The following is a 24,935-nucleotide window of genomic DNA, read 5'->3' on the forward strand; positions in this document are numbered from 1 at the left end:
TTTCTGAGCTGTACTTGTAATTTCAAAATCATTATTAATCGTTAATTTTCTTGTGAAAGACAGGTTTGTTTTTTACAAAATGTCTAGTCACCAAAATGGTATAACTATTATATTATTGTTTTAAAATAATCCCATAGTAGAATGATTGTTTTTTAGTTGGTTTATTAAATTACATATATTGAATTATGGATGGGATATTTATACATGAATTAATATCCCATTAACTTCTGCAAGTTACTCACCTTGTACTTTTGTGTGATGGAAAATTTAAAAAAAGATTTTGTACAACATAGCCAGTTGGTTGTACAAAACTTGTATTTTATTATGTTAGAAGTAAAAAGGAGAATAGCAATGATTCAATTTTCATTATAGGCATCACGAACAATTACCAAAAGTCTGTTTATAAAACTGTGAAAGGATATGACTGTTTTATTTTCAATCCTTACTAACCTCTTGAATGGGCATTCAAATACAATTCATGTTTTCTAGATACCTACTGTACTTGTGAAAATAAATTTTGCACATTCGGGTACCAAAAATTGTTCTCCAATCATTTCAATGAATTTCATTCATTAACTGTATCATATAGGCAACGTTAAATGAAGAAACCTTTTTGTATTTGAAGCTGCACATATGCAGTATATGTTTACCTGTAGTCCAGATCTATAGTCATATTTTCAGTTGACTTTTTTGGTGCACATGTTAGTACGGATGAAATTTCAAAGATCAAATAAAGATAAATGAAGATTGAAGATGAATGAAAGATCATTTTTATAAATATCAAATCATGTTGTCACTGTATTTTGCTATTTATATTACAGAAGTCATCACATACAATATGCAGTACTTTTACTGTCATACGCAGCTTTGTGTGGGAGGTAAGGACTTTCTATAAAGCACGAGGGTAGTACTTACATGAAACGAGCGCATACTGAAACTCCCATATGCCCTTTCCCTCTCCGGGCAGTCGCTCAACCTTCGGGGAATGCTGGGGACGTTTCCAGAGCGATTCAGAGTTCAGGTTCACGTATGAAAATAGACTGAGCTGAGAGGCAGTTGTTTTGACGCACAGCACTGACACAGGCGTTCTCCTGTCAGACTGGATGTTACGCTAGTGAATGATCTATCTTGACAGCAGCAAATCAAGGCAAGTCTGCGTGTGTGTGTGTGTGCGTGTGTGTGTGTGCGTGTGCGTGTGTGTGCGTGTGCGTATGCACGTGTGTGCGTGCGTGTGTGTGTGTGTGTATGTGTGTGCATGTGTGTGTATGTGTGTGCGTGTGTGTGCACGTGTGTGTATGTGTGTGCGTGCGTGTGTGTGCACATGTGTGTGTGTGCGTGTGTGTGCACATGTGTGTATGTGTGTGTGTGCACGTGTGTGTATGTGTGTGTGTGCGTGCGTGGGCATGCATACGTGTATGTGCATGTGTCAGTAAGGTTCACATAGAAACACTACATCGCTCAGGGGAAGTATTTTGGTGAAAAAAGACTCCATGCGACTCTATGAAAAAAGATAATTGGGCAGCATTCCTATACTGGCCTTCACAGCTTTATGTCAGCTTGTTATGACATAAAGTCAAAAGATTTTCTAAATATTGAGAAGAGGAAGATTCAAAACGCTTTCGGCTCTTTTTAAAAATACCTCTTGGAGTGCTGCCACCTTTTCTGCCACCTCATTGGACGACGCCAGCATCTTGAAATAGCAGGTCAGAGTAAATCTTCTGAGACTGTTTTTCTTTTGAAATTGAGATAATCAGAGCGCCACGGTTTTGGGGACATTTCTTTTTTTTTTGACACACATGACTTCAATTACGCAGAGCAGCAACAAGAGATGCGTCCGCCCCAGGAAAAGTGCGCGGTGAGTCACGGACCCCGTGGACTCTCTGGGGAAATCAGCGCTCTGCCCCCTCCCTCAGGGCGTCCCTGTCCTACATTTCCGCGGACTCTCGGGAGAGCCGGACCGAACGCCGGTGGCGCGGCTTCTTCATGCGGAGCTCTGATTCGCCGATGTCAGAGATGAGCTCCGTGACCCTCCTCCGCTGGCGACCGATATCTGCCGCCCCACGAGCGGAGGCGTTAGCGCGCGTCCGTTCGCCGTCCCCTGGCGGGGGTGACAGATACAGATGGATAAAGCTATCAAGCAGATGTTGGAGTGCGCGCCTCTAAGCCGTGCCAAACTTAGAAAAGGTCAGCGAAGCCGCAGAGATTCTGTTTCCAGCACTCGTCCCCATGGAAACGCACATAAGCCCGCCACCAGCAGAGCAGCACATCACAGCGAGTCTTCAAGTGGCAGCTACACCAGGATCATAGCGGTGCTGATACATACAGCGATGCTAACATCTCAACAAAAACACCCTTTCAGCATTCAAAAATGTCACGTTTCTCACGCACACAAAGCACTGTCTATAAATATTTAATTAAAACTTGCTAAATCTAGGCCTGCCATTAAAAGTATTGATATCAATTTGAGCCCTAATTACAATAAACAATACTGGCTAGCTTACCTCACACAATTTAGACACGCTCTATTCCAAAGTAATGCTGCCCAATGTTTCCTAAATTATTTAATTAACGTTTTTTCATTGCCCTGTGTTTTTTTCATCTCAATGAGAGAATGGCAACAGAAATATGTGCATTTCACACTATATACCATATGTAATATATACTGTAAATGTACCATTCCAAGCCATAGTAAATCATATCATTTGTTAGGTTTCCACACATGAAAGATGAATATTACTGTGCATACTGCATGTAGAATACGCTGTCCATAAATTATTCTTGAATACCAATTTCAGCTTATATGGAAGCGGTTATCAAGCATGTAATTCATGCACAAATGGATAATCACTGGACATTTCCCTCCTGTAAAGGGATTACCGAGGATTGAGGCTTACAGCCCCGCATCCCAGCATGCTGTGGGGCCGAGGTGCAGTGGCTGAGATCTCCGGAGCCTCATAATCTGACGGTTTTCTAAAGAATGCGCACAAAACAGAAAACTTGTAGTTTGGGATCTTTTTATTTAGCAAATTCGCTGGATTGTGAGTCTGAATAAGCCCTGGTTTTAGCTCTGAAGGAGGAGACTGGCTTTGTTACTGTTGGGCATTCCGTCTCTCTTGGAAAAAAATATGGATGATTCTGTTCACAGGCCAGTACATCGCCGAGGGTCAAATATTGGTTTGTGAGAAACACTCTGTTTTTCCAGTCCAGACCCTGGAAAGTACAAATGTCAATCTTTTCATTAACAAAGGGAGAGCGGTACTTGGCAGACTGAGTCTGGGCATTAGAGTCATAGATAGAGACAGTGGTTATGTTAAATCCTGTCCAGAGGACCATCAGCAAAGACCCTGCGGTTCAGTCGAGCGTGGTTCTGAGGGTCGTGGTGCTGTGGTCATATCTAACCGACGTGGCCTGAGAGAAACTGAGGTCGTTTTGCCTTCTCCAGGGAGAAGCGGCCATGTTGAGGGACAGCAGCTCCAGGGTCTGCTCTGAAGGGAGGTACGAGACGCCCTCTGCGTACGACCTGCAGAGACTGATGTGGGTGCGGAGCGGGTCCAACTCCAGCCTGGACGAGGTCCGGCCCGGGATCTACATCGGCGACATGTGAGAGCGCAGCAGCAGCAGCAGCAGCATCACAGGGAGGTTCTCCCCAAACCCCAGAGTCTCTCTCAGAGTGAGGCAGTGACATCACAGGGAGGTTCTCCCCAAACCCCAGAGTCTCTCTCAGAGTGAGGCAGTGACATCACAGGGAGGGTCTCCCCACACCCCAGAGTCTCTCTCATAATGAGGCAGTGACATCACAGGGAGGGTCTCCCCACACCCCTCAGTCTCTCTCAGAGTGAGGCAGTGACATCACAGGGAGGGTCTCCCCACACCCCAGAGTCTCTCTCATAATGAGGCAGTGACATCACAGGGAGGTTCTCCCAAAACCCCTCAGTCTCTCTCATAGTGAGGCAGTGACATCACAGGGAGGGTCTCCCCACACCCCTCAGTCTCTCTCAGAGTGAGGCAGTGACATCACAGGGAGGGTCTCCCCACACCCCTCAGTCTCTCTCAGAGTGAGGCAGTGACATCACAGGGAGGTTCTCCCAGCCCCGCATGCTGGAGCTGTGTTCCTCTCAGACCAAAGTAGTGACATCACGGGGCAGTGCAGAATCAGCCGTAACATCGCCTGGGGAGGGGAGTTGGGGGGTTGTGGCATGGCTCTGTCCTTATCTCACTGTGCCGCTGACAACCCTCCTGCCGACTGTGTATCTGCAGTCTGTGCTACCTGTGCGGTAACTGTGCAGCTCAACTTTTGTGCTGGCAGGTTTCATAATTATACAGAACTAGCATAAAGGCACGCAAATCTGTTCTGTTGTAAACGTAGCCACGCACTGGTAAGCAACCTGCACGCAGAAGCATCAGCAGAGGGGATGTAGCTCAGTGGTAGAGCGCATGCTTCGCATGTATGAAGTCCTGGGTTCGATCCCCAGCATCTCCAAGAGGAGCGTGATGATTTAATTTGGCAGCCTGACTGAATGGTACGCTGTGATTCTGGGTTAAACACTCATTTTAAAGGTGGCAGTGCCGCGAAATGGCTGACGGAGCTCAGTTTGCAACACTCAGTTTTACTCCCGAGCGGAACGCAGCTATTGTGCCCTTCAGCAAGGACCTGCTTCAGTAAATATACTTATGTTATGTTATATTTATGTTATATTTATGTTTAAAACCTAATAACGTAATCTGTGTAATTCGCTCTGGAAAGAAAAGTGCCGGATGCCTAAAATGTTAATGTAAATCTAGTCCAGGATGACACTGTTTGTAAAACGCTGGTGTGAACAGGATGAACAGCGTGTTGTGAATGTTGAGCTTCCCCCTATCCTGGCTCTGGAGCGGACGCAGCGCTGCGTGGTCACGTGATTCTGACACACCCGCGCTGCAAATCTGTCCGTCAGGTGGGCGGCCAAAGACAAGAGGAAGCTCCAGGCCCACCGCATCACCCACGTCCTGAACGCCGCGGACGGGAAGTTCAACGTGTGCACAGGGGCCAGCTTCTACAGGGACACCAACATCAGCTACCACGGCGTGGAGGCCTTCGACATGCCCTCCTTCGACCTGAGCCCCTTCTTCTACTCCTCCGCCCAGTTCATCAAGAATGCCTTGAGCACCCCGGGAGGTGAGGGACCGGAGTACTCCAGAGAAACACTGAGGAGGGCTCTGTGTGTGAGTGTGTGTGTGTGTGTGTGAAAGTGTGTGAGAGTGTGTGTGTGCACGAGTGTGTGTATGTGAGTGTGTGTGTGTGTGTGTGTGTGAGTGTGTTTGTGAGTGTGTGAGCGCGAGTGTGTGTGTGTGAGTGAGTGTGTGAATGTGTGTGTGTGCGCGAGTGTGTGTGAGTGTGTGAGTGAGTGCGCGCGAGTGTGTGTGTGTGTGAGTGAGTGTGTGAATGAGTGTGAGCGTGTGTGTGTGTGTGTGTGTGCTGGGCCTCCCTATCAGCTTTGCTGCTATCAGTGTTGCATCACAGTCTGATTGATTGCAGTCTGATTGATTAAGTCTGACTTAATGTTTGAGCTCAAACACGTTTTCACCTTGGATCAGTGCACATAATCCTCTACTTGCAGAAATGTTGATCAACATTCTGTTTTTGTTGATCTGTTTTTCATCAGATAAATTGCTTGCAACAAGTCCTGAAGGTTTTTATTTTCATCAATTTACGGTTGTGAAAAAGTAAGCCAATAGCTAACTATGCCAATAACTAAGTTAATAAGTACAAGCATAATGTTAATTTGGCAGAAGCTCCTTTCCAGATCCTGAGTGTACATAACGTTCGCTCTGTGTACCCTGCCTTATCCCCGTCTCAGAATCGCTTCCGCGGGATAAACGAGAAACAAACCCTGAGAATGAGCACAGCCACCAGCATAATCTCACAAGTGCAGTAATCTCCTCATAAGCGCCGACCTCTGCACAGGAAAACCTGTTAAGAATGTGTCACCAGGGCAATTTCAGAACTGCCCTACAATGCGTATCATGCACACAAATTTATTATAATAATAATTATTATTATTATTCTAACAATCACTTTAGCTGCCGATGGAAACTGTGATGATATGGAGTTTGTGTGCTGTGTGACACGGTGGTGGTATTCAGAGCCGTTCTTCCCGCAGCGCGCGTGTTTCTGAGCTGCCGGTAATCCTCGGCAGAAATGCGCATTTTAACGAGACGGTCATATCATCCGCTTCCCTCCAGCGCTAATCCTCTGCCGCCGTAAAAAAAAAAAAAAACAGGAATATTTATTTCAGCTGCTTCTGCTAAAATCCTCCGTTTTGCGCAGCATTTAGAGGCAGGAATTAGACACACAGCTGGACTGCGGATATGTGGCAAAGCAGCAAAGCAGGGGAGGAACAGGGGTGAAGGATATTTGAACCAGATATACTTCTCTTTCTGCGTCCTCCTTTTGAACTTGAAGTTGTAAATACAATATTGAACACAGCAGCCAAAGAGGGAGAAAAAAAATCCTCCCACTAAGCCAGATTTTAGGATCGAGTCGCTCAGTGGTAAATCTCTGTACTGGACTCGCTACTGGATGAGCTTGTCCCCTGGGGTAAGGGCTTGGACCACAGTTAGAGTCGTATCGGAATGAAGGAATTCAGTTCCAAGTCATTGTCAAAGCAAAAGTTCGAACATTTGACAGAAACAAATATTGGAAAATGGATTTTAGGATTAATTAAATTGGATTAGTATGTCTTGGTGGAATTGGTGTAAGTGGTATTGAGATGAAAACAAATTATTTTGGAGAAGTTGGGGGGGGGGGGGTTGGGTTTTGCTGCAGCCTGTAATCGGATTGGGAGGAACTGAACAAGGGAGCGATTGAAAGTGGAAATGGAAAAACTGAAGCTGACCCTAACCCTCAATCCTTTTTTAACTTGCTGCGAGTTATCTCTGCGCCTGCGTCCGCCTCTCCTCTCCAGCGTTCTACACTGGAACGTTCACAGCTGCTATAACCTGATCACCTGGTGCCTCAGTTCCCTGGCTGACACTGAAAACAGTGCTTTTACCCAGAATGCCAAGCAACTGGCACACACAGTTTGCACATATTAGATGATTTAGCCTAACTCAATTTCAATAGAAACATGTATCTTCATCAATGCCCAGAACAAGATACTTATTTCATATGTTCTACATTTTGTTTTGGAACACTTTTGTTAGAAATTCTCAAGGAACCTGCAGCAGAGTTTTCAGTTTTAGACCAGCATCTAAAGAGTTCAGGTACGTAATATAAATGCTTCCTTCAGCCTCACCTGTGTGGTCTGCTCACAGGTAAAGTCTGCAGACCTGCCTGACCTGTGTGGTCTGCTCACAGGTAAAGTCTGCAGGCCTGCCTGACCTGTGTGGTCTGCTCACAGGTAAAGTCTTCGTCCACTGTGCGATGGGCCTGAGCCGCTCGGCCACACTGGTGCTGGCCTACCTGATGATCCACGAGAACATGACCTTGGTGGAGGCCATCAAGGCCGTGGCAGAGAACAGGAACATCAGTCCCAACTCCGGCTTCCTGGAGCAACTCCGCAAGCTCGACCAGCGGCTACACTGCCTGGGAAAATGATCAGAAACACGGACAGAATGATGACCTCCCTCAAAACAAGACTCTTTGGGTCCCTCTGCAATGGCTAGATCATTATCTGGCCCACAGCAGTCAGTCACTCACAGTGGGAGAATGTGTGCTTTTATTAGCTTTGAACCTTTTTGTATTCCCAGAGAAGATGCATCTGTTTCCCATGAGTAATCTACATATTATCAATAAAATAATCGTCCATTTAACCGTGAGCTTGCAGAGATGAGCAGTCTGCTGGATTTAAGTTGGCTCAATAATTCCACCTGTGAAATTGCTTCTGCGCTGTGATCATCTCAGGTATTGGTTAGGTTAGCGATTTTGTGATTTTTATGCCTTGTAAAAAGAACTTTTCCAAAAATAAAAAACATTAAAATTGATTTTACTAATGAAGCACAGACATGCCAGTATTTACACACACAGAAATACTGTTAACATCCAACAGCAATGCAGTTATACTTTCATAGTCGACTCATGTATATATACTTGCACACAGTAAAATGTTCATTGTTCACTTAACTGTCCTATAGTGTTTATCTGAGGCCAAGTGGACCCAAATGAGCTCTCTCAGAGTTTAACACTGAACATTTTACTGTGCACATTTCCTGTAACTCAAAAATCTCCACCCCTCACTTCCAAAACAAACTCTACTCGGCTCAAATACTGAGGGTGGTTGGAGATGGGAACACAAGAACTGTTGTCATGTTGTACAGTATGTCTGTTTTAGAATATATAACATGAATTGTCAGTATGGATTTAGTGCATGTCTATGTTCTGAATACATAATATATACACCATGTACAGTATTGTCAGTATGGATTTAGTGCAGCTCTATTTTAGAATATATAACATGTATCATCAGTATGAATTCAGTGCAGTTCTATTTTAGAATATATAACGCGTATTGTCAGTATGGATTTAGTGCATGGCACGATCTCAGCCTTTATTGCAAGCTTGCTTTTATTGATTTCATAAACCATCATTCACCCTGAGCCTGGGGGGTTTATCACCCCCCCCCCCCCCCCCTCGCCCCCAGCCCCCACCCCCAACCCCCCACCCCCTTCTGGCAAACAGGGACCGAAATTACTACTCTCAATTAGAGCAGCACATCCGGATACCGTAATGTTTTCGCTAACACCAGCTATCCAGCACGAGGCTTCCCCTGCCTACACATCGTCAGCCGGGAAAACGCAGCCACCCCGGTGGCCTTTCCGGACCCTTAGCTGCTCGCTCACACGGCAAACTGCTCCCGCCGCCGCGAGGTTTATAATTACCAGCGAATAGAGAAAGGCTAACCGTCTCCAAAAATACAACTTTGGGCTGGCCGCTCCTGCCCTCCCCTGGCCAGAAAACAGAAGCAGGCGTGTGGCGCTGGAGAAGACGGAAGGTTCTGGAAGCTGCAACTAAAGCGTGGAGCACCATTTGGAAACCCAAACCTGTCGATTTACCGCGCTTCAGAAACATGAACTGTGTGGGTTCAAGGGCACGTCAGAAAGTGAACGTCTGGGAGATCAAATGTGACACTTCAAAACTGATCTCCACACTGTTAAATTAAGGACTGAGTTAAAATCCTAGGTTCAAGGTTTATTTCAAGTTTGAAAAAACATATTCCCGTCTCCATCTCACAGTAAATAGACCACAGGGCGGTCTGGGCTTCTCGCCTCTCTTTGAAATATTTGGCACTTCGCTGCTCGAGCTTAAGATGAGCCGATTTATTCGGAGGGGTGCTTTGAGGAGAACGGGAAAAATCCCCATGAAAAATAATTTTGCCAACACATTTTTTTAATTATAAAGCTACAGCGCCATTATCATAAAGTAACCCTTAGCAGGACTGATTCCTGTTGCAGTACTCAAATATAGCTCCTCTTAACTCAAATATGTTGCTCTTGCCTTGATGTCATCCACCATTTTGGAACACACTGTTTTTAGAGCAAAGTTATTTGGTCACATCTCTCTCCAATAATAGCAAGCTGCTTGCCAGGAAAGACAGCTATTCAAGATAAATTTTCAGTCTCCTTACAGGATCGAAGCCAAGAGCAGACAATAAGCTCACAGGGGTGGGGAATCTTGGCAGCCAGAATAAGGCATCAGTCAAGCACGTCCATGGTCGGAAAATCTCTAGTATTTCAGAGGCATGAAATTTGCGGGGTTTAAAAAAAAAAAAATTTATTCTTTTTTTTCCTTCTGGCTCAGAATGAAACCAACACTATTCAGACTGGATATGAGTACAGGGCCCCCTAACCCTACCGCACCCCAACCCCCCAACCCCCAACACCCCCCCCCCCCCCAGCTGGCTCACAGTCACCTTTCCAATTCATCCCCAAAGGTGTTTGATGGGGTTAGGGCTCTGTGCAGGTCAGTCAGTCTCTTCCACGGCAAACTTGGCAAATCTGACTAGTTGGAAAGGTGGCATCCTATGCATCCCTGCCACGTTGAAAGTCACTGAGCTCTTCAGTACAACCCATTCTACTGCCAGTGTTTGTCAGTGGAGATTGCATGGCTGTGTGCTTGATTTTATGCACCTGTTAGCAAACGGGTGTGACTGAAGTAGCCAGATCCACTTATTAGGAGTGTCCATATACTTATAAACAATACATTGCAGTGCCTTCCATTTCCATAAGGGTCAACATTGCTTCAATTCCTGATTGAGGAAGTCAAACGATAGCTTTAAAAAAACAGAAAACTTAATTTCTTCAAAGTAATTTTTTACTGGGTTGGAATTGGCAGCTGGCCCAAAGTCAACTTGTAACAAAAGTACAGGATTCACTTCTGCAATAACAAGACTATACATTAACTGAGATGTTAACATGAGACCCTGTGAAACTACAGCCAAAATTCTTTCTCCTACTGGAGAGGGGGAGCAGGGGAATCAGACCATCCTCTGAAGAGAGAAATAACAGATGAACAGTTGAGGCTGGCTTATAAAAAAGATGTCGAGTGAAGCAGGACAAAGAACCTGACATGACGACAAAAAAAATCCGATATCACGGGTCTAATGATTTCACCGTCAGGATAAATGAAAACCCAGAGATGAGATTGGAAATAAATGGCTAGTGGTCCAAATCTAGAAATGTTACCCGCGTCGTTTTCATATTTCAGAGACGAAAAACGCAATTATCGTCTCCGCATTCGCACTTTCAAGGCCAGGCATTTGGAATTTGTGATAACAAGCGGCAGCATTCTGAACGACATTTTCGAGCCTCGCGCCTCGGTGATGAGCCGCGTCCATCACAACGGCCTCCCGCAATTACGCGGCGCTGGTGAATGAGGGCAGCTTTCACTTGCAGGAAGGTTTTGGAGGGAATAATGGCCGAACCGTGAATAGGGCCAGGATGCGTGTGTTCCAGAGGGACGCGATGCACAGTCACTGTGCCCTAACAGGGTCTCTTGTCGAGGCTATTACACAACGGAGAAGTGATGACTCGCAGCTGAAGTTTCTTACGACAGATACGCGATTTTTTTGCTAGCGGTTTCAGCTGTTATACAAAGGCTAAGTTTTGGTGAACGGATAAATGTTCCCATATATGCTAATAACGTGACAGTAATAGGCAACTCGCTGAAAGTTTTAAAGTCTGATCCTTTCAGAATGCCGGTTTAAGGGGTGCTGTATCTGAGAACTTTGTTCTGGAAATTCGTGCCAGAGTAAGCGCGCGGCATGAGCAGACTGGCTGGATTGCCTGAATTTTGGGTTTATTTATCCTCCGAACTGACAGTTGGGAGTCTCCCAGCTCCCACAGAACGAGGCAGAGGGTAAAAAGCGGAGCTCTTCCTGACAGCGGAACTGCGGTTAGAGGAGAGAATGCTTACGAACAGGCATCTCAACAGACTTGCTAACACAGACTGCAACTTGGCTGAAACTCAAACGATTGCCATGAAACTGTTCACGTTGAATCCTCCAGAGTCACTGTCGCAAAATGGCTGTGCTGGGCTGGATTTGGAGTTTTGTTCCAACACGCCACCAGGGTTAGGATATGGTTTTTCATCAATTATATTTTTTAACACAGTAACAAAGTAATTACAGCGGCATACTTTCTGAAAAGCCTCTCCACAATACATTCCGTTGAATGCTTATTTTGATGATTGCACTAATTATAAACCAAAACGACTTTCTGCAAAACCACACCTTTGGGTTTGGAAGGATCCTGGCAGTATGGCATCTTTGCAAGTCTCAGTGCATCCTCAGGAAGAATAGTGTATAACAAATTGCATACCGTTTCATTCCTTGGCTGATCTCATGTGAATATCAGATTATGATATTCACGTGAGATCAGCCAAGGAATCATTAATTAGCCAATAAAAGTAATCACAAACTACTGTTCAATGCAAATATTTCAACCAAACATTGAACAATAATTATATAGCCTAGGCCTACATCATACACATATGTAACAAGTCCACACTAAATAACATTTAATTTCATTCTATTCGATTGATTTGCATTTTTGCCAAGCCAAAGAATCGAATTGACATTTCTGACGTCATCTCTCCAGCTTTCAAAATGCGAATGTGACAATGCATGACTGGTTTGAACTGCATATGTTTTCAGCTAATACAGCGATAGGAGAACACTAAACATTGAAGCGGTCGTTTGAGCTGTGAAGACTTCACCGGTGGAAAAGCGGAGGGGAAGCTAATGAAGAGGACTGCTCTTCATCCGTCCACCGCCGCACAAGCTCTCTGCAGGGGCTGGATGGGGACCTGCTCCAGATACCAGCGAAAGCGCTGAGCTTGCAGCACGCTGGCACGAACAGAACAAAAAAATCCCGCTCATAAACAACAATCACGCAAAGCCTGCAGCAAGCTCGCGCTGAGACGGACAAACCACTCCACCGTATCACCACACGTTCCAAAAACCCGCCAGGAGCGAGTGTGATTTAATCACAAGATAACCGTGAGCCCCCTGCTGCGAAAAAGCAACACAGTCGGCCAACAAGAAACGGTACGCATATGGTTCGTCATAATTTATTTTAGGCTAAAATGTACAGCATTTTTAAGTGACTGACTAAGAAGATAACTCATAAATACGAGACTGTCGTTCTGTCCTATTTTGTACACATAGCCAGCTTTGCCCTCTCGTTCCTACCAGCCACTCTGTACAAGTACAAAGGCTACAAAAAAAGCAATATAAACAGACACAAATACAATCTGCTTTTTTACATGCGATCTGTTAGCTTAGTTTGGTCTATTCACAGGCTACTGCTCTACACTTTTGTAAAATATAAATCCAACGTTTTATAAAGATAGAAAACAAATCTACAGATGGAATGAAAGTGTAAATTTAAAGTCATTTTCATAAAATAGCAACTTTGGACTAATTTACGCATGTTTATTATTATTATTATTATATTTTTAAATTCTGCCACATTTCTGGACAAGCACTTTTTGAAATGTTTTAGAATTGTTTGGGTTACGAACACAGATACAGTATGCTTCATTTAGACAGAAATCAGTCTGCATTATAAAACTGAAAGCTGCCTCATTTAAGGAAATTTGATACAAAAAGTTCAGAATTATACACATTTCGCAATAAAACCTTTCAGACTTAACAACTGAAACAGGACTAAGTTTACAATTTGTACAGTATTAGAATTAACAAAAATAGAGTTTAATCTTCCTCCCGTTACAGGGAGCCCTAAGGAAGGCCATACATTTTTAAAATGGCTTGCCATATAGCACAACACTCGTACAGTACTAGTTAATGCACTGTCACTAACAAAGACGTCGTAGCATGCTAAGTGTCACTTTACAAAAAAAAAATAAAACAAAATTGTACAATAATTTAAATATACAAAGGCATAAGTATAGTACAAACTAGACCTCAGTTCTGTTGGACAGGTACACTGAAAAGGCTCTAACGTCCAGGTGAAGATCTGCAGCAGGCACATTGAATGGCTCCGTTAGATAGTGCAGTCCCAGAGCTGCAGCCGGACCCCACCGCAGCTCAGGGTAGTGGACAGCACTCCTTACTGGAGACCAACATTAATCCAATAAATCTTTGTTTTGATGACGTAAGGCTTCCCGTTATTCGGGAAAAAAGCTCAAATTTTTCATCTTTAAAAAAAAAAAAAAAAAAAATGTTTTCTTTTTTTGCATTCTTCACAAAGAAAAAGTATTCCAGGCAAAAAAAAAAAAGAGGAAAAACTAAGGGGGGGGGGGGCGTGCACTTTCTGGGCGGTATGCACACGCCCGTTGGGCTTTGGGGAAACGCACGTTGGGCGTCGTGGAAACGCGGGCGACGCCTCTCAGCGCCTCATAAAGGGCCCGTTCAGGGACTGCTTGGACATGCCCGCGTTCATGTAACCGTGGTGACCCGCCGGGGCGTACATCATGTTGCCGTGGGGCGGGGCCTGCATGGGCTGCTGGGCGTAGGGCTGGCCGCCCATCACGCCCACCTGCACGGAGTACTGCGGCGACTGGTTCATGTAGGCGTGGTTGCCGTGGTAGCCGCTGTTCATCATTGGCTGCGTCACGCGGTAGCCGTTCATGGCGTTGAGTGGCGCCATGTTCATGTTCATGGAGTTGTAGGCGGGCGCGGGCATCAGGTTGACGCCCATGTCGACGCGCGGCATGGCCAGCGCCCGGGTTGGGGCCTGCATGGGCACGCCCTGGGGGGCATGCCCGTACACCGGCTGCTGGTGGTGGTGGTGGTGGGACAGCGGCGTGGACTTGGACCGCATGGCCACGTGGTTCTTGGCGGCCATCTGCGTCTGCAGCCTCTGAGAGGGCGGGAGGCCCATGTTGGGGGCGGCCATGTTGCGCTGCAGCATCATGGGGGGCGGGGTCAGGTTGGGGGGCGGGGTCATGGTGGCCTGGGCCTGGGGGCCCCTGGGCACCCCGTGCGGGGATTGGGGCAGGGACACCAGGCCCGAGTTGCCCAGCTGGGAGGGCAGGGTGACCCCGTTGGCATAGGACGTGATGGGGTGGGATGACGGGTGGTTGAAGGGCAGGGGGTGCTCCATCAGTGTGTTGGTCAGCTGCTGCAGCTTGGCCAGGCTGAAGGTGGCCGAGGGCTGTGAGTAGGGCCCGCCCCCGCCGTACTCGCCCTGGCCAATCCGCTCGTAGATGCCCAGGCTGGGGTTGCCTGCCTCGGGGATGTCGGCCAGCTGCATGGGCGAGGAGAAGCTGGCGGACATGGAGCACTGCGCCAGCTGCTGCGGGTGCGGGTGGTGCTGCGGGTGTGGGTGCGGGTGCTGTGGGTGGTGCTGCAGGTGCGGGTGCTGCTGTTGCTGCTGTGGGTGTGGGTGCGGGTGCTGCTGTTGCTGTGGGTGCGAGTGCTGTGGGTGCGGGTGCGAGTGCTGTGGGTGGGGGTGCTGCTGCCCAACGCTGGCCGGCCTCTCCACCACGCAGCCTTGCGGCGACTTGACGGTGCAGTTCTGCGGCGAGCCCAGCCCGCCCGGCGGGAGCAGACTGCAGCCGCCGGCGACACCCACCATCTGCTGCGACACCGCGCAGCTGCTCTGCGACAGAGCGGGGTTTTGGGAGAGGCTGGGGTTTTGGGATAGAGCAGGGTTTTGGGACAGGCTGGTGCTCTGGGACAGCCCGGGGTTTTGGGACAGGCCGCTGTAGGAGCAGCTGTTCTGGGACGAGCCCGTGCCGCAGATGCTCCCGCCCAGCGTGGAGTCGTAGCTGCTGGGGTTCTCGTAGTTCTCGGTGGTGCTCTCGATGCTGCCCAGGTCGCTGAAGCCGCTGTCCACCACCTGCTGCGAGTGGTCCGACACGGACGGCACGTCCATCATGGGGGACGTCTCCATGTTGTGCAGCGAGGGCACGGAGATGGCGCTCTGGTCCGGGCTGATCTGGGCGTAGCTGCTCTCCAGGACCGAGACGGCGGGGCTGCTGACCGAGCGCACCGATTGGCTGGGGTGCGAGTGCACGGACGACAGCGGGCTGCTGTGGTCGGACTGCGGGCAGTCGTCCGGCGGGGGCACGTGGGGGCTCTGGTCCATGTGGGCGTAGCTCTGCAGGCTCCGACACGCCTCCCGCGTCTCGGCACAGTCCTGGAACCCGCCCTCCGGCTCCGCCTCCTGCTCCACCTCCTGGGTGAGCGACTGCACCGCCTGCACCGTCTCCGTGTCCATCTCGGGACAGAGGGGCGGGTGCTCCTTCTCCACGGGACTCGGGGGCCCCGCCTCCTTCTGGAGGAGGCCGCTGACGTTCTCCTCGTCGGACTCGGACTCGTTGGGCCGCCCCGCGTCAGCAGCGCTCTCCGACGTCTCCTCTACGGTTTCGGGGGTGAACGTTCCCTCGTGGCTCGGGATGGGGTCTGCAGGGCTGGCCTCTCGCTGGCTGGGGCCGTCCAGCTCTAAAAAAGGCTCGGGGTACTCGGGCTTGTCCTCGGAGCTCTCGGACGCATCCCCAACCTTGTCTGGCTCCGACACGTCGGCGTGGCCGTCGTCTTCGTCATCCGCATCATGGTCCTCCACGTGGACCGAATCGTCCTCTTCCTCCTCCTCATCCTCGTGCTGTGCCAGCCCCCCTTCGCGCCCCTTCTCCTTGCATGCGGCTTCCTTATCCTCCCGCTCGTCCTCCTCTTCCTCCCCCTCCTCCTCCTGTTCGGCTGGGTCCGGCACCTCCTCCTGGCTCTCATCCTGGCTGAAGGAGTCCTCGGGGGACCCTGGCTTGCGGAGGAGCCCGTCCCGTGTCTGGGCTGGCGACTCCACAGGGCTGCGGGACCCCGAGAGGAGCCGGTCCAGCTGGGCGTCCAGCGGCTCGGCGTCCCGCCCGGCCTCGCCGTCCTCCTCGGTGATGGCGGGGGCCTTCCCGCCGCCCTCCTCGGGATCCTCGGCCGCGATCTGGTGGTCCGCCTCCAGGGGGGTCTCGGGTGGCGTGTACAGGTTGAGCTTGAAGCCCATCTTGCGCTCCTTCTTCAGCCGCCATTTTGGAGGGCCGCGCTTCACCCCCTTGGGCCAGCCCTTCTTGCGCTTGACGGGTCTGGGATTGTCTGTTTTCAGGAGCCCGAAGGAACCTGCAGGGGGGGCAGACAGATTTAACAAGCGTTACAATCCGCCAACATGCACTCAAACAGGGCAGCAGTGCAGCATGGCGGTTAGGGAACTGGGCATGTGACTCTGAGGCAACAGGTTCGATTCCCAGACGGGGCACTGCTGTTGTACCCTTGAGTAATTTCATGAAATTGCATGCTGCAACTGTCACATGCACAGTTATTTTCGTTTTACAAATTATTTTTAATGGAATGGCATTCAACTAAATTCACTTTTCATTTTCATCCTATTCAACGATGTCACCATTTCTGGAAAAAAATCCATTACAAGAAATCGGACAAACAAAACATGATTCAAAAGTAAAACATTACCAAAAACAAAAAAACAACATCCAGCGAATTGGGATACAACAAGCAATAATTTCAGGAATGGTGACATTCTATGAGGATTCAGTAGGTCAGGGCTACCCAATCCTGTTCCTGGAGATCAACCACCCTGTAGGTTTTCATTTCAGGCATAACAAAGGACACCTCATTCAACAACTAGCGCAGGGCTGCCCAGGCCTGTTGTTGGCGTATACCATCCTACTCGTTTTCATTTCAAACCCAACAGGGAGGTGAAACATTTGTCCGCTAAACGAAATTTCCGGTTTACTGCTACATGATATGCTAGCGCATTTCATCATAGACAGCAACAGCGACAACTTAATATAAGCAAATGAAGCATTGAATCGTTCTGCAACCACAAAATTACAAGGCCCCACATCATCAGCAAACGATCGATATGCAGCTCTTCATTACTTTTTAAAGCATCTCGTATTACGAGCAAACGGGCAGATGTGTGTACCAAATACAAGGATGGCGTTTTTGGCATGGAGATATTACTGTAGCGAAAGTCACAAATATGTAAATGGTTTCACAAATATCTAAATGGAGTTTCATAAATATCTAAACGGTTTCGCAAATAATTAAATGAAGCTTCACAAATATCTAAATGTTTTACAAATTTGTAAAATGCGAGTCGCAGTTATGCTAATATATTAATGCTAACTGGTGGGGACGTTCTTCCAACCAATCAGAAGAGCGTATTCGGAATTACATTTTACCCCCGTTCAGTGGTAACGCCGTTTCAAGCCTTATCTTGAAAATCTAGAAGTTTCTGCCTCTACTACGTGACCTGGCCGACTGTTCCACACATTGACTACCACATTGTCTGTATGGAATTTACAATTTGCTCATTTCCATTTATGCCCACTCGTTCTACAAACAGAACTTACCCTGAGTGTAGACTACGCTACGCTTTCTCCTTAGCTAGAAAGAGCGCCATGGCTGACGAGCAGCGAGCACGAGCTCCATCACAGGTAATCTTTCCAGCTACCATTCACTCGAGCAACGGTTTGCGGTTACCCGTTAGCGTAATAAATTATGCGATTTTTGTACAGTTGTATATTTTGCTGTAAATATATTGTTGTTGTTATCGTTGCTGTTCTTGTTAGTAATTTCCTTAAGTTATTCAAGGTCTTTCTTTAGCTATATTTCTTTGCAGGCTAACGGTTAGTTTGACCAGTTTGAAAAGCGCCCCGGTACGCTAACTGTGACGTAAATAACGTTCCCAGCAGTGTTAGCTTGCTGTTAGCAAAATAATTATGTCGGTTGGAAAGCGGCATCGGAATTCAGTTGACCCAGTGCCGTTTAGGAGAGAAATATGTCCGGATAAAAACGTCCTGTTTTTAAGCGGCAGTTTAAATCAAAGGTTGTGACAGGGAAATTATGCCTTGATCCGGAAATCCAAATATGGGTAGGGTACAGGTTTTGCTCTGCGTTACATCAGACTTCTGAGCCCATATGGCACACCTGATTCTACCACTTATCAGCCGAATCTAGCTGTTGAATGAGGTGTACTCTGGTTAGGGTTTGACTGAAAACCTACAGGACAGTATAATTCCAGGAACAGGGTTGGGCAGCCCTGCTCTAGCTGTTGAATGAGGTGCGCTTTGTTTAGGATTGAAAGCCTACAGGACAGTAGATTTCCAGGAACAGGGTTCTGCAGCCCAGCTATAGCTGTTGAATGAGGTATGCTTTGTTTAGGACTGAAAGCCTACAGGACAGTAGACCTCCAGGAACAGGGTTGGGCAGCCCTGCTCTAGCTGTTGAATGAGGTATGCTTTGTTTAGGATTGAAAGCCTACAGGACAGTATATATCTCCAGGAACCTGGGTTGGGCAGCCGTGCTCTATGTGCTATGTGAGATTGCATGGGAATCAGAAGACATTTAAATAAACAGTTGCCTTTTATGTTCTCATCCGTAGCGTCCTTTGCTCCACGTTTCCGATTGTCGTTCCGCTCTTCGTCTTTCACCACCCTCTGTCGGCCACGGCGCCTCTTCACCGGCGTCCGGTCGAGCTTGCCCTTTTCCTCCTCGTCCTCTTCCTCAGTCTCGCCTGCCCGGCAGGTGCGCTCCAGGAGGGGCATAGGCCGCTCATCCTCAGAGTGGTCGAAAGGCTCGTTCAGGACCTCTGTGGTTTCAGAGATGGTTTCCGTAGTGACGCTGCTATTAATTCTCTTCCTCTTCCTGCCCCTCTTCCTTCTCAGAATGGCAGTTCTCTGTAAACGAGGCATAAAAACAGACTGAGCTGCTGCTTCCTCCCAGCGCATACCAACGCAAACCCCCACCCCCAGTCTGAAAAAAGCTCACTTTGCATCTTTTTAACCATCTAAAATGAAGCAAAACCTTGTAATTCTGACTGAGAGCAAATAAATATAGGGATACATAACCACATTCTAAACGGTTTGTGTTGTGAAAAAAAATAAACGTTCAGTGTCTCAGTGTCGACCACAATTCCCAAGTGGTCCTTTCTCCAGCAGACTGTTGCCTGTTTGGAAAGCCACAAATGAAGCACGCAGGATCATTCCAACCACAGACGCTTCCTACACAGATTTGCTGAATTACAGTAGAGACTGTCATGATCTACACACGATTGTGTATACTGTAATTACACATTCCCACATATAAAAAGAACTGAGTTTTAAAAGGCCGTGAACTGTAGCATCCAGTTCAGTTTTATATACGCAATTTTACCTTCAAAAACATGGGAAACAAATGACCCCATTTTTATTTTTTATTTATTTCTACCTTAGACTAAAGATCTGACTACATCGGTGTAATGCGCATTGTAAGCACAGGGGGGCAGTGCTATATAAACAAAAGCAGAGCAACCAGAAAGGTGGGCATTAGCCATAAACACAGAGCAAGCATATATCACAGGTATTTCCACTCGGTCTCAAATGATCTCGCACAAAAAGGACAAACCGGAGCCTGGCCTGCAGACTGGCAGAACAGAACACGGAACATGATGCATCTCAGCCAGCTTTGTACAGCAGCTTTACTGCTTGTCAGACGTACACCACGCTTGGTTCACACGGTTAGCAGACCCTAGCACATCGGTCGAAGGGAAATGTAAGTGAAATTTAACCCACAGGACCCTCTGCGTCCCCCCCCTCCCCCTCACCTTTCGCCTGGCGCCCAGCATGGCCTGGGCTTTGGTCAGGACGGGGGGCGAGCTGTCGTAGTTGTCCTCCTCATCTTCCTCGCTGTAGTCGTCGCTGGCCAGGGCCCGCCTGTACGGGTTCTTGCAGTGGACCTTGGTGTGCGGCTGGCGGCCATTGTGGCTCAACATGTAGACCTCACGCTCCTCTTTTTCCCAGCAGGAGGCCTGCTCCATCAGGCGCTCGGCCTGCAGGTGAACAAAAGGCATGAAGGACGCTTTAAGGGCTGATCCAGGAAGTGTCCACTGACACGGCTCACAGAAATCACATGCACTTATTTGAGAATATATTTCAGTTGGATGCTCAAGGTTTTTTTTTTTTTTTCTTCTATTGGCGGGTAAACTAGGAGTCTGGATCCTGAGTAGCAATCTGTCTCACATAAACATTCATAAGCAGCTACCAGGGGAGATGGCGCTTCATGGAATATTTGGCGTTATTAATAATGTAGTGAGCCGATTTGGGTCATTTTGCACTACATTAAATGCTTACCGACAGCAAAAACTTGAATCTCATTAAAATAACTTGGAAGCAAGTGAAGTACATTTGGGGGGAAAAAAAACTGCGGAAAATGACTCCTTCCTAGCAAATGTGAGAAAACGTTTATGGAGCAAAATGTAATCCTATCAGCACCCACACCTCATCTGCTACACTCAGAGATAAGGCAAGACTGAAAGAATATCAGTCTGATTTTAATTCAGTCTGCAGTCCCATTGTGTAATGGAGAAAGCACACAGTACCTGCACAGAAAACAGACACTGAGCTGATAAGCAGCAGTGTGATCATCTCTACACGTCATCCTCCTTTCTCCTGTATTCTCTGCTCTCAACACTAAGTAGTGAGCTGCCATTTAGGGGCTTCTCCAGGTGAGGACACAAGCTGCTCTGTCAGTGGAAGCCATGGAGTACAGAATGTTTCAAGCGGAGAAATACGCTTTATAAAAGCACGCTCTATACAGCGAAGGGCTATAGAGTCTCACCAAACTTTTCCTGTTCAATACCACCGAATCAACACGCTAGTGACTGGTTAACATATCAACCTGGTGGCACCACTGGAACCTACACCAAAAACACAGCACAGGATTCTCCAAGAGTGTGTGTGTGTGGACCTGTGCTGTGTGTGTGTGTGTTGTGTGTGGACCTGTGCTGTGTGTGTGTGTGTGTGCGCATGTGGACCTGTGCTGTGTGTGTGTGTGTGGACCTGTGCTGTGTGTGTGTGTGTGCGCGCATGTGGACCTGTGCTGTGCGTGTGTGTGTGTGTGTGTGTGTGTGTGTGTGTGCGCGCATGTGGACCTGCACGGGTGTGAGCAGACGTACGTCCATCTCGGCCTCCCGCTCCTCTTCGGACAGCATGGCGTTCAGCGCTGTGACGGGCGACCAGCGCAGGCAGTCCGGGTCCACCTCGTTCAGACGCGGGTTCGACTCCAGCCTGTCCACGTGCTTCTGGATCAGCCTGTCCCTCCGGATTATCACAAACCTGAACACAGAACCACGAGGCAAACCGTGACGCGTTTGCAAAGCAGACACCGGCGGCGCAGAACGACACGTTTCGCTCAAAACTTGTCATTTAAAAAAACCCGCCAGGCCGCTCACTTAGACACGCCTTAACAGGAGATAACGGAGAGTGACAGTGAGTCGATTCCTGAAACATTTTTCCTCGCAAATATCACATACTTGGCAGTATCCTTTGGAACAATAAAGTGGTTGAGGGAAGATGATATCACATTAAGCGGGCGTGGACGGATTTCTCAGAGGACAGAAGACACCTGCAGCAATTACCGCGGTGGCAAAGGCTAAGGAAGAGCTCTCGCGCTCAGAAGCGCGCGAGCATCAAATTCATGAGGCGCCCGGGCGAATGCTAATGTATATATTCCGGAGTCTGACGCACCTGCCATCCTGCCTGTCAATCATGCTGAGCTGCTGGAGAGTGCTGGCGATGTCGTGCGGACACATCCCAGTGGCCCTGCTTATTCCCTTAATGCTGGCGCGTTTGTCTGGATGCTTATGAAGGTACTCTAGTATGACACTTTTCCAATATGCCGAGTAGGATAACCGGCCCAGATCTGACAGCGGCTTCTCCGGGGAGCCAGCCTGTCCTTCTTGCCTGGAAAGCAGATAACCTGGAAAAGGGGGGAAGGGAAAAAAAAAAAAACAATTACAATAAAAATCCAACATAAACAAAGATGAATGCTAGCCGTTTCTGTGTTAGGTTGCCGTTTTCCTTTGAAAACAGTGCGGCCGTGTCTTACGTGGGTTACGTGCATTAGAGCTGAAAGCCCACCTCTTCCCCCCCCCCCCCACCTTCAAAGAGCACAAACGAGGTGAGGCAATCTATTTTCCACTCTTTCAACCTCTTGTCAGATGCCATGATGCATGCTGCCAAGGGCAGCGGAGAAGGTTGAAGGGAGAGGGAGAGAAAGGAGAGCGAAACTGCGGAACAAATTGGAGGGGAACAGCTGGGTGTCAGCCTCACTAGAGGCTTCGCTCACTCAAGAATAAACCGCCAAAAAACAAAAGGACGAAAAATTAAAGCAGCCACCTCGATCAGTAATTAGTCTTACAGCAGCTCTGTCAAGGGTCACCCATTAACAAGCACCTTGAAAAGAATTCGCTCCGTTGCCAAGGTCTACCATAACAGGTTAACACCTACCAGGAAACAGGATTAGCTTGCACGGAGCAATTCCACCCACCAAGCACAGAGATCACAACAGAATACCTGCGGACAATTGAAGGTGGCCATTGCAAGCAACAAAAGAAACTAACAACACACCCCGAGTAAACAAAGCGGATAATAAACGGTGCTGTGTGGCATTGTGCTCCGGGTTACGCAAGCCAAAATGCGTGTGAATGCTGACCAAACGACACGACGAGAGCTGGAATTCAAACTCTCTCTCGTGTCACGTACTTATCAGAGCCAAAGCAAACAGTCACAGGACATTTTTAGTGATCGTCAGATTGCAATGAGAGAGAGAGAGGAGAGGGAGAGAGAGAGTGGGGAGAGAGAGAGGAAAAAACTCAACATGGCTGAGCTGTCTGTTGTTGGGAGTGGAGGTGATCACTGCAGCTGACTGCTCCGAGCCCCAGGCCTGTAACCTGCAGGTGTGACCCGCCGCCTTCCCCAGTGAAGATTAGGCCCGTCATACTCGGAGCGCGCGGCTAAATTGGGTGCAGATCCATTACGGAAAGCGGCGGCCATGGCTGGAGCGCGGCCACGGCGGAACTCAGCCGGCAGGTCGGCGGAGATTGCTTCTGCGGGCTGACAGACTGGCACGGAAAAAAACGGGCAGCGCGTTCCAGCAACATCTGCGCGGGCAGAGCGGCCGGCCCTCCGCTGCCAGTCCCACAATTACCGGGCAGAGAAAAGCCCGCCGACAGCTGAGCTCAGAAGCACCGCGATTTACCGCCATAAAAACCCGAGGAGCTGCAGGAATTAACGCATGCGTCCAGAGCAAAAACAAACACGCCGGGCCTGTTTATCTTTGTGAAGTGCTCGGGAAAGGCCAGCTCCGGAAACAACACAAAAATACGCACACTTTTCCTTTAAATTAGGGGGGGGGGGGGTTCGACAGCTCTCGGTGGAATTTGGACATCACGCACAGATTGCGTTCACGAGACAATCCTTCAAAGGACTCGTCATCCCCACGCCAGACTGGGCCACTCTGTTGATGGAATATTTTTCTTTTTATTTGCTTCCTTTATAAGATAAATGGCAGAAATACAAATGAGCGCAGGCTATCAGAGTCACAGACCGCTTGATGGATAATACTGCAAGGAGATCCAATGGCATGGTGATTGTTTGCTTTGGCAGAGAAATACTCATCTCTAGATAAAACATGCAGATTTTTTTTTTTTTGTTTTGTTATTTTTCCTTTTCTTGAATGAAAATATTACACACTGCTTTTTAATTTAGTTTGCTGTTGAGCCTAGAAATGCCACCGTACCAACAAATGGAATAACCAGTGGATAGGGTGGACTGATGTTGAGATATTGTGGATAAATATCATCCTTATTAACATTACAAATGTTACAAGTGGATATTAACTTCCTAGTTAAACTTGTTACTTCCACGTGTTACATATGCTGAAGAGCTGCAGTTCCCTGTTCATCTTCAGTGTAACTCTGAATGTTGCCAAAAATGATTCTGAAAAGATAATAACGTCTTAGACTCAGAGTCCTGGGGAAGATGCTTATGACAGGCATGTTTCCCCAAGGCCTGCCAATGAAAAATAACCAGAGGGATAATTTTCACTTTGACTAGGCTTGTTTAGATTAAAAAAAAATTTTTAAGTCATAAAATGGCAGTTATTGGAGAGTGCTCCATTTCCAAGTATTTTCCAGACAAACCATTGAAGCACAATCAAAAGCTCATTCAAACTACTCATCACAATTTTTATAGCAGAGAAGCCCCAATTTTTACTATTATAACTGCACCAAGGGTTGCCAAGGAAAACTGTGGCACAGTAATACCAAACACGTCAAATAAAAATAAATTTTAAAAAGCCAAAGCCAAAACCAAAACCCAATTTCCTCAAGCTGAACCCTATTTTCCGATGTGGGCCCCTAAAAACAAGCCCAGCTGCTCCCCCTCTCCCCTAATCCAGCTCTGTTATCTACCGGTTTTCTACGTCTCAAACCCTCTGCATTTCTCAACAGAAGTCTACAAAGTCAAATGGAAACGTCACAACCGCTCCAAGCACAAGTTTCCAGGTGCCATTACCTGTGTGGAAAGGGCGAGAAGCACCAAACCATGGAAAAGGTTTGAAACAAGCCGGCTAAACAAAGAGCATGTCTGGGGAAAAAGCATGTCTTACACAAGCGGCTAAGCCCTCAAAATCAAGTAAAACCACAAACCTGTTCCAACATTTCAAATA

General features: G+C 47.8%; 2 protein-coding genes and 1 non-coding gene across 3 annotated transcripts in view; 2 read left to right on the plus strand and 1 right to left on the minus strand.

Annotated features, from left to right (window-relative positions):
• Nucleotides 1-1,053: 1,053 nt before the first annotated feature.
• LOC118221045 (dual specificity protein phosphatase 13-like) lies at nucleotides 1,054-7,791 on the plus strand. The gene is made up of 4 exons (XM_035405649.1): nucleotides 1,054-1,147; nucleotides 3,443-3,600; nucleotides 4,935-5,155; nucleotides 7,380-7,791. Exons 2-4 carry the CDS (start codon nucleotides 3,455-3,457, stop codon nucleotides 7,574-7,576), a joined length of 564 nt encoding a protein of 187 aa, XP_035261540.1. The 5' UTR covers nucleotides 1,054-1,147; nucleotides 3,443-3,454; the 3' UTR covers nucleotides 7,577-7,791.
• Nucleotides 4,409-4,480, plus strand: trnaa-cgc. Its single transcript has one exon. It is a non-coding gene; the product is annotated as a tRNA-Ala (tRNA).
• Nucleotides 7,792-12,528: 4,737 nt separating the features above from the next.
• Nucleotides 12,529-24,935, minus strand: part of LOC118220702 (histone acetyltransferase KAT6B-like) — a 37,775-nt gene continuing 25,368 nt past the window's right edge. Inside the window, 5 exon segments of the mRNA XM_035404811.1 lie at nucleotides 12,529-16,547; nucleotides 18,811-19,126; nucleotides 20,032-20,256; nucleotides 21,382-21,541; nucleotides 21,953-22,184. Coding sequence (XP_035260702.1) covers nucleotides 13,825-16,547; nucleotides 18,811-19,126; nucleotides 20,032-20,256; nucleotides 21,382-21,541; nucleotides 21,953-22,184 — 3,656 coding nt within the window. The 3' untranslated portion in view covers nucleotides 12,529-13,824.

This window comes from Anguilla anguilla, chromosome 2 (genome assembly GCF_013347855.1).
Source record: "Anguilla anguilla isolate fAngAng1 chromosome 2, fAngAng1.pri, whole genome shotgun sequence".
NCBI lineage: Eukaryota > Metazoa > Chordata > Actinopteri > Anguilliformes > Anguillidae > Anguilla > Anguilla anguilla.

What these genes read in the sequence shown, in the direction of transcription:
- LOC118221045 (XM_035405649.1), top strand. Translation starts at nt 3,455, where the DNA reads ATGTTGAGGGACAGCAGCTCCAGGGTCTGCTCTGAAGGGAGGTACGAG. An exon ending in GGGATCTACATCGGCGACAT is followed by an intron (nt 3,601 to 4,934) that starts GTGAGAGCGCAG and finishes TCTGTCCGTCAG; the next exon opens with GTGGGCGGCCAAAGACAAGA. An exon ending in TGCCTTGAGCACCCCGGGAG is followed by an intron (nt 5,156 to 7,379) that starts GTGAGGGACCGG and finishes GTCTGCTCACAG; the next exon opens with GTAAAGTCTTCGTCCACTGT.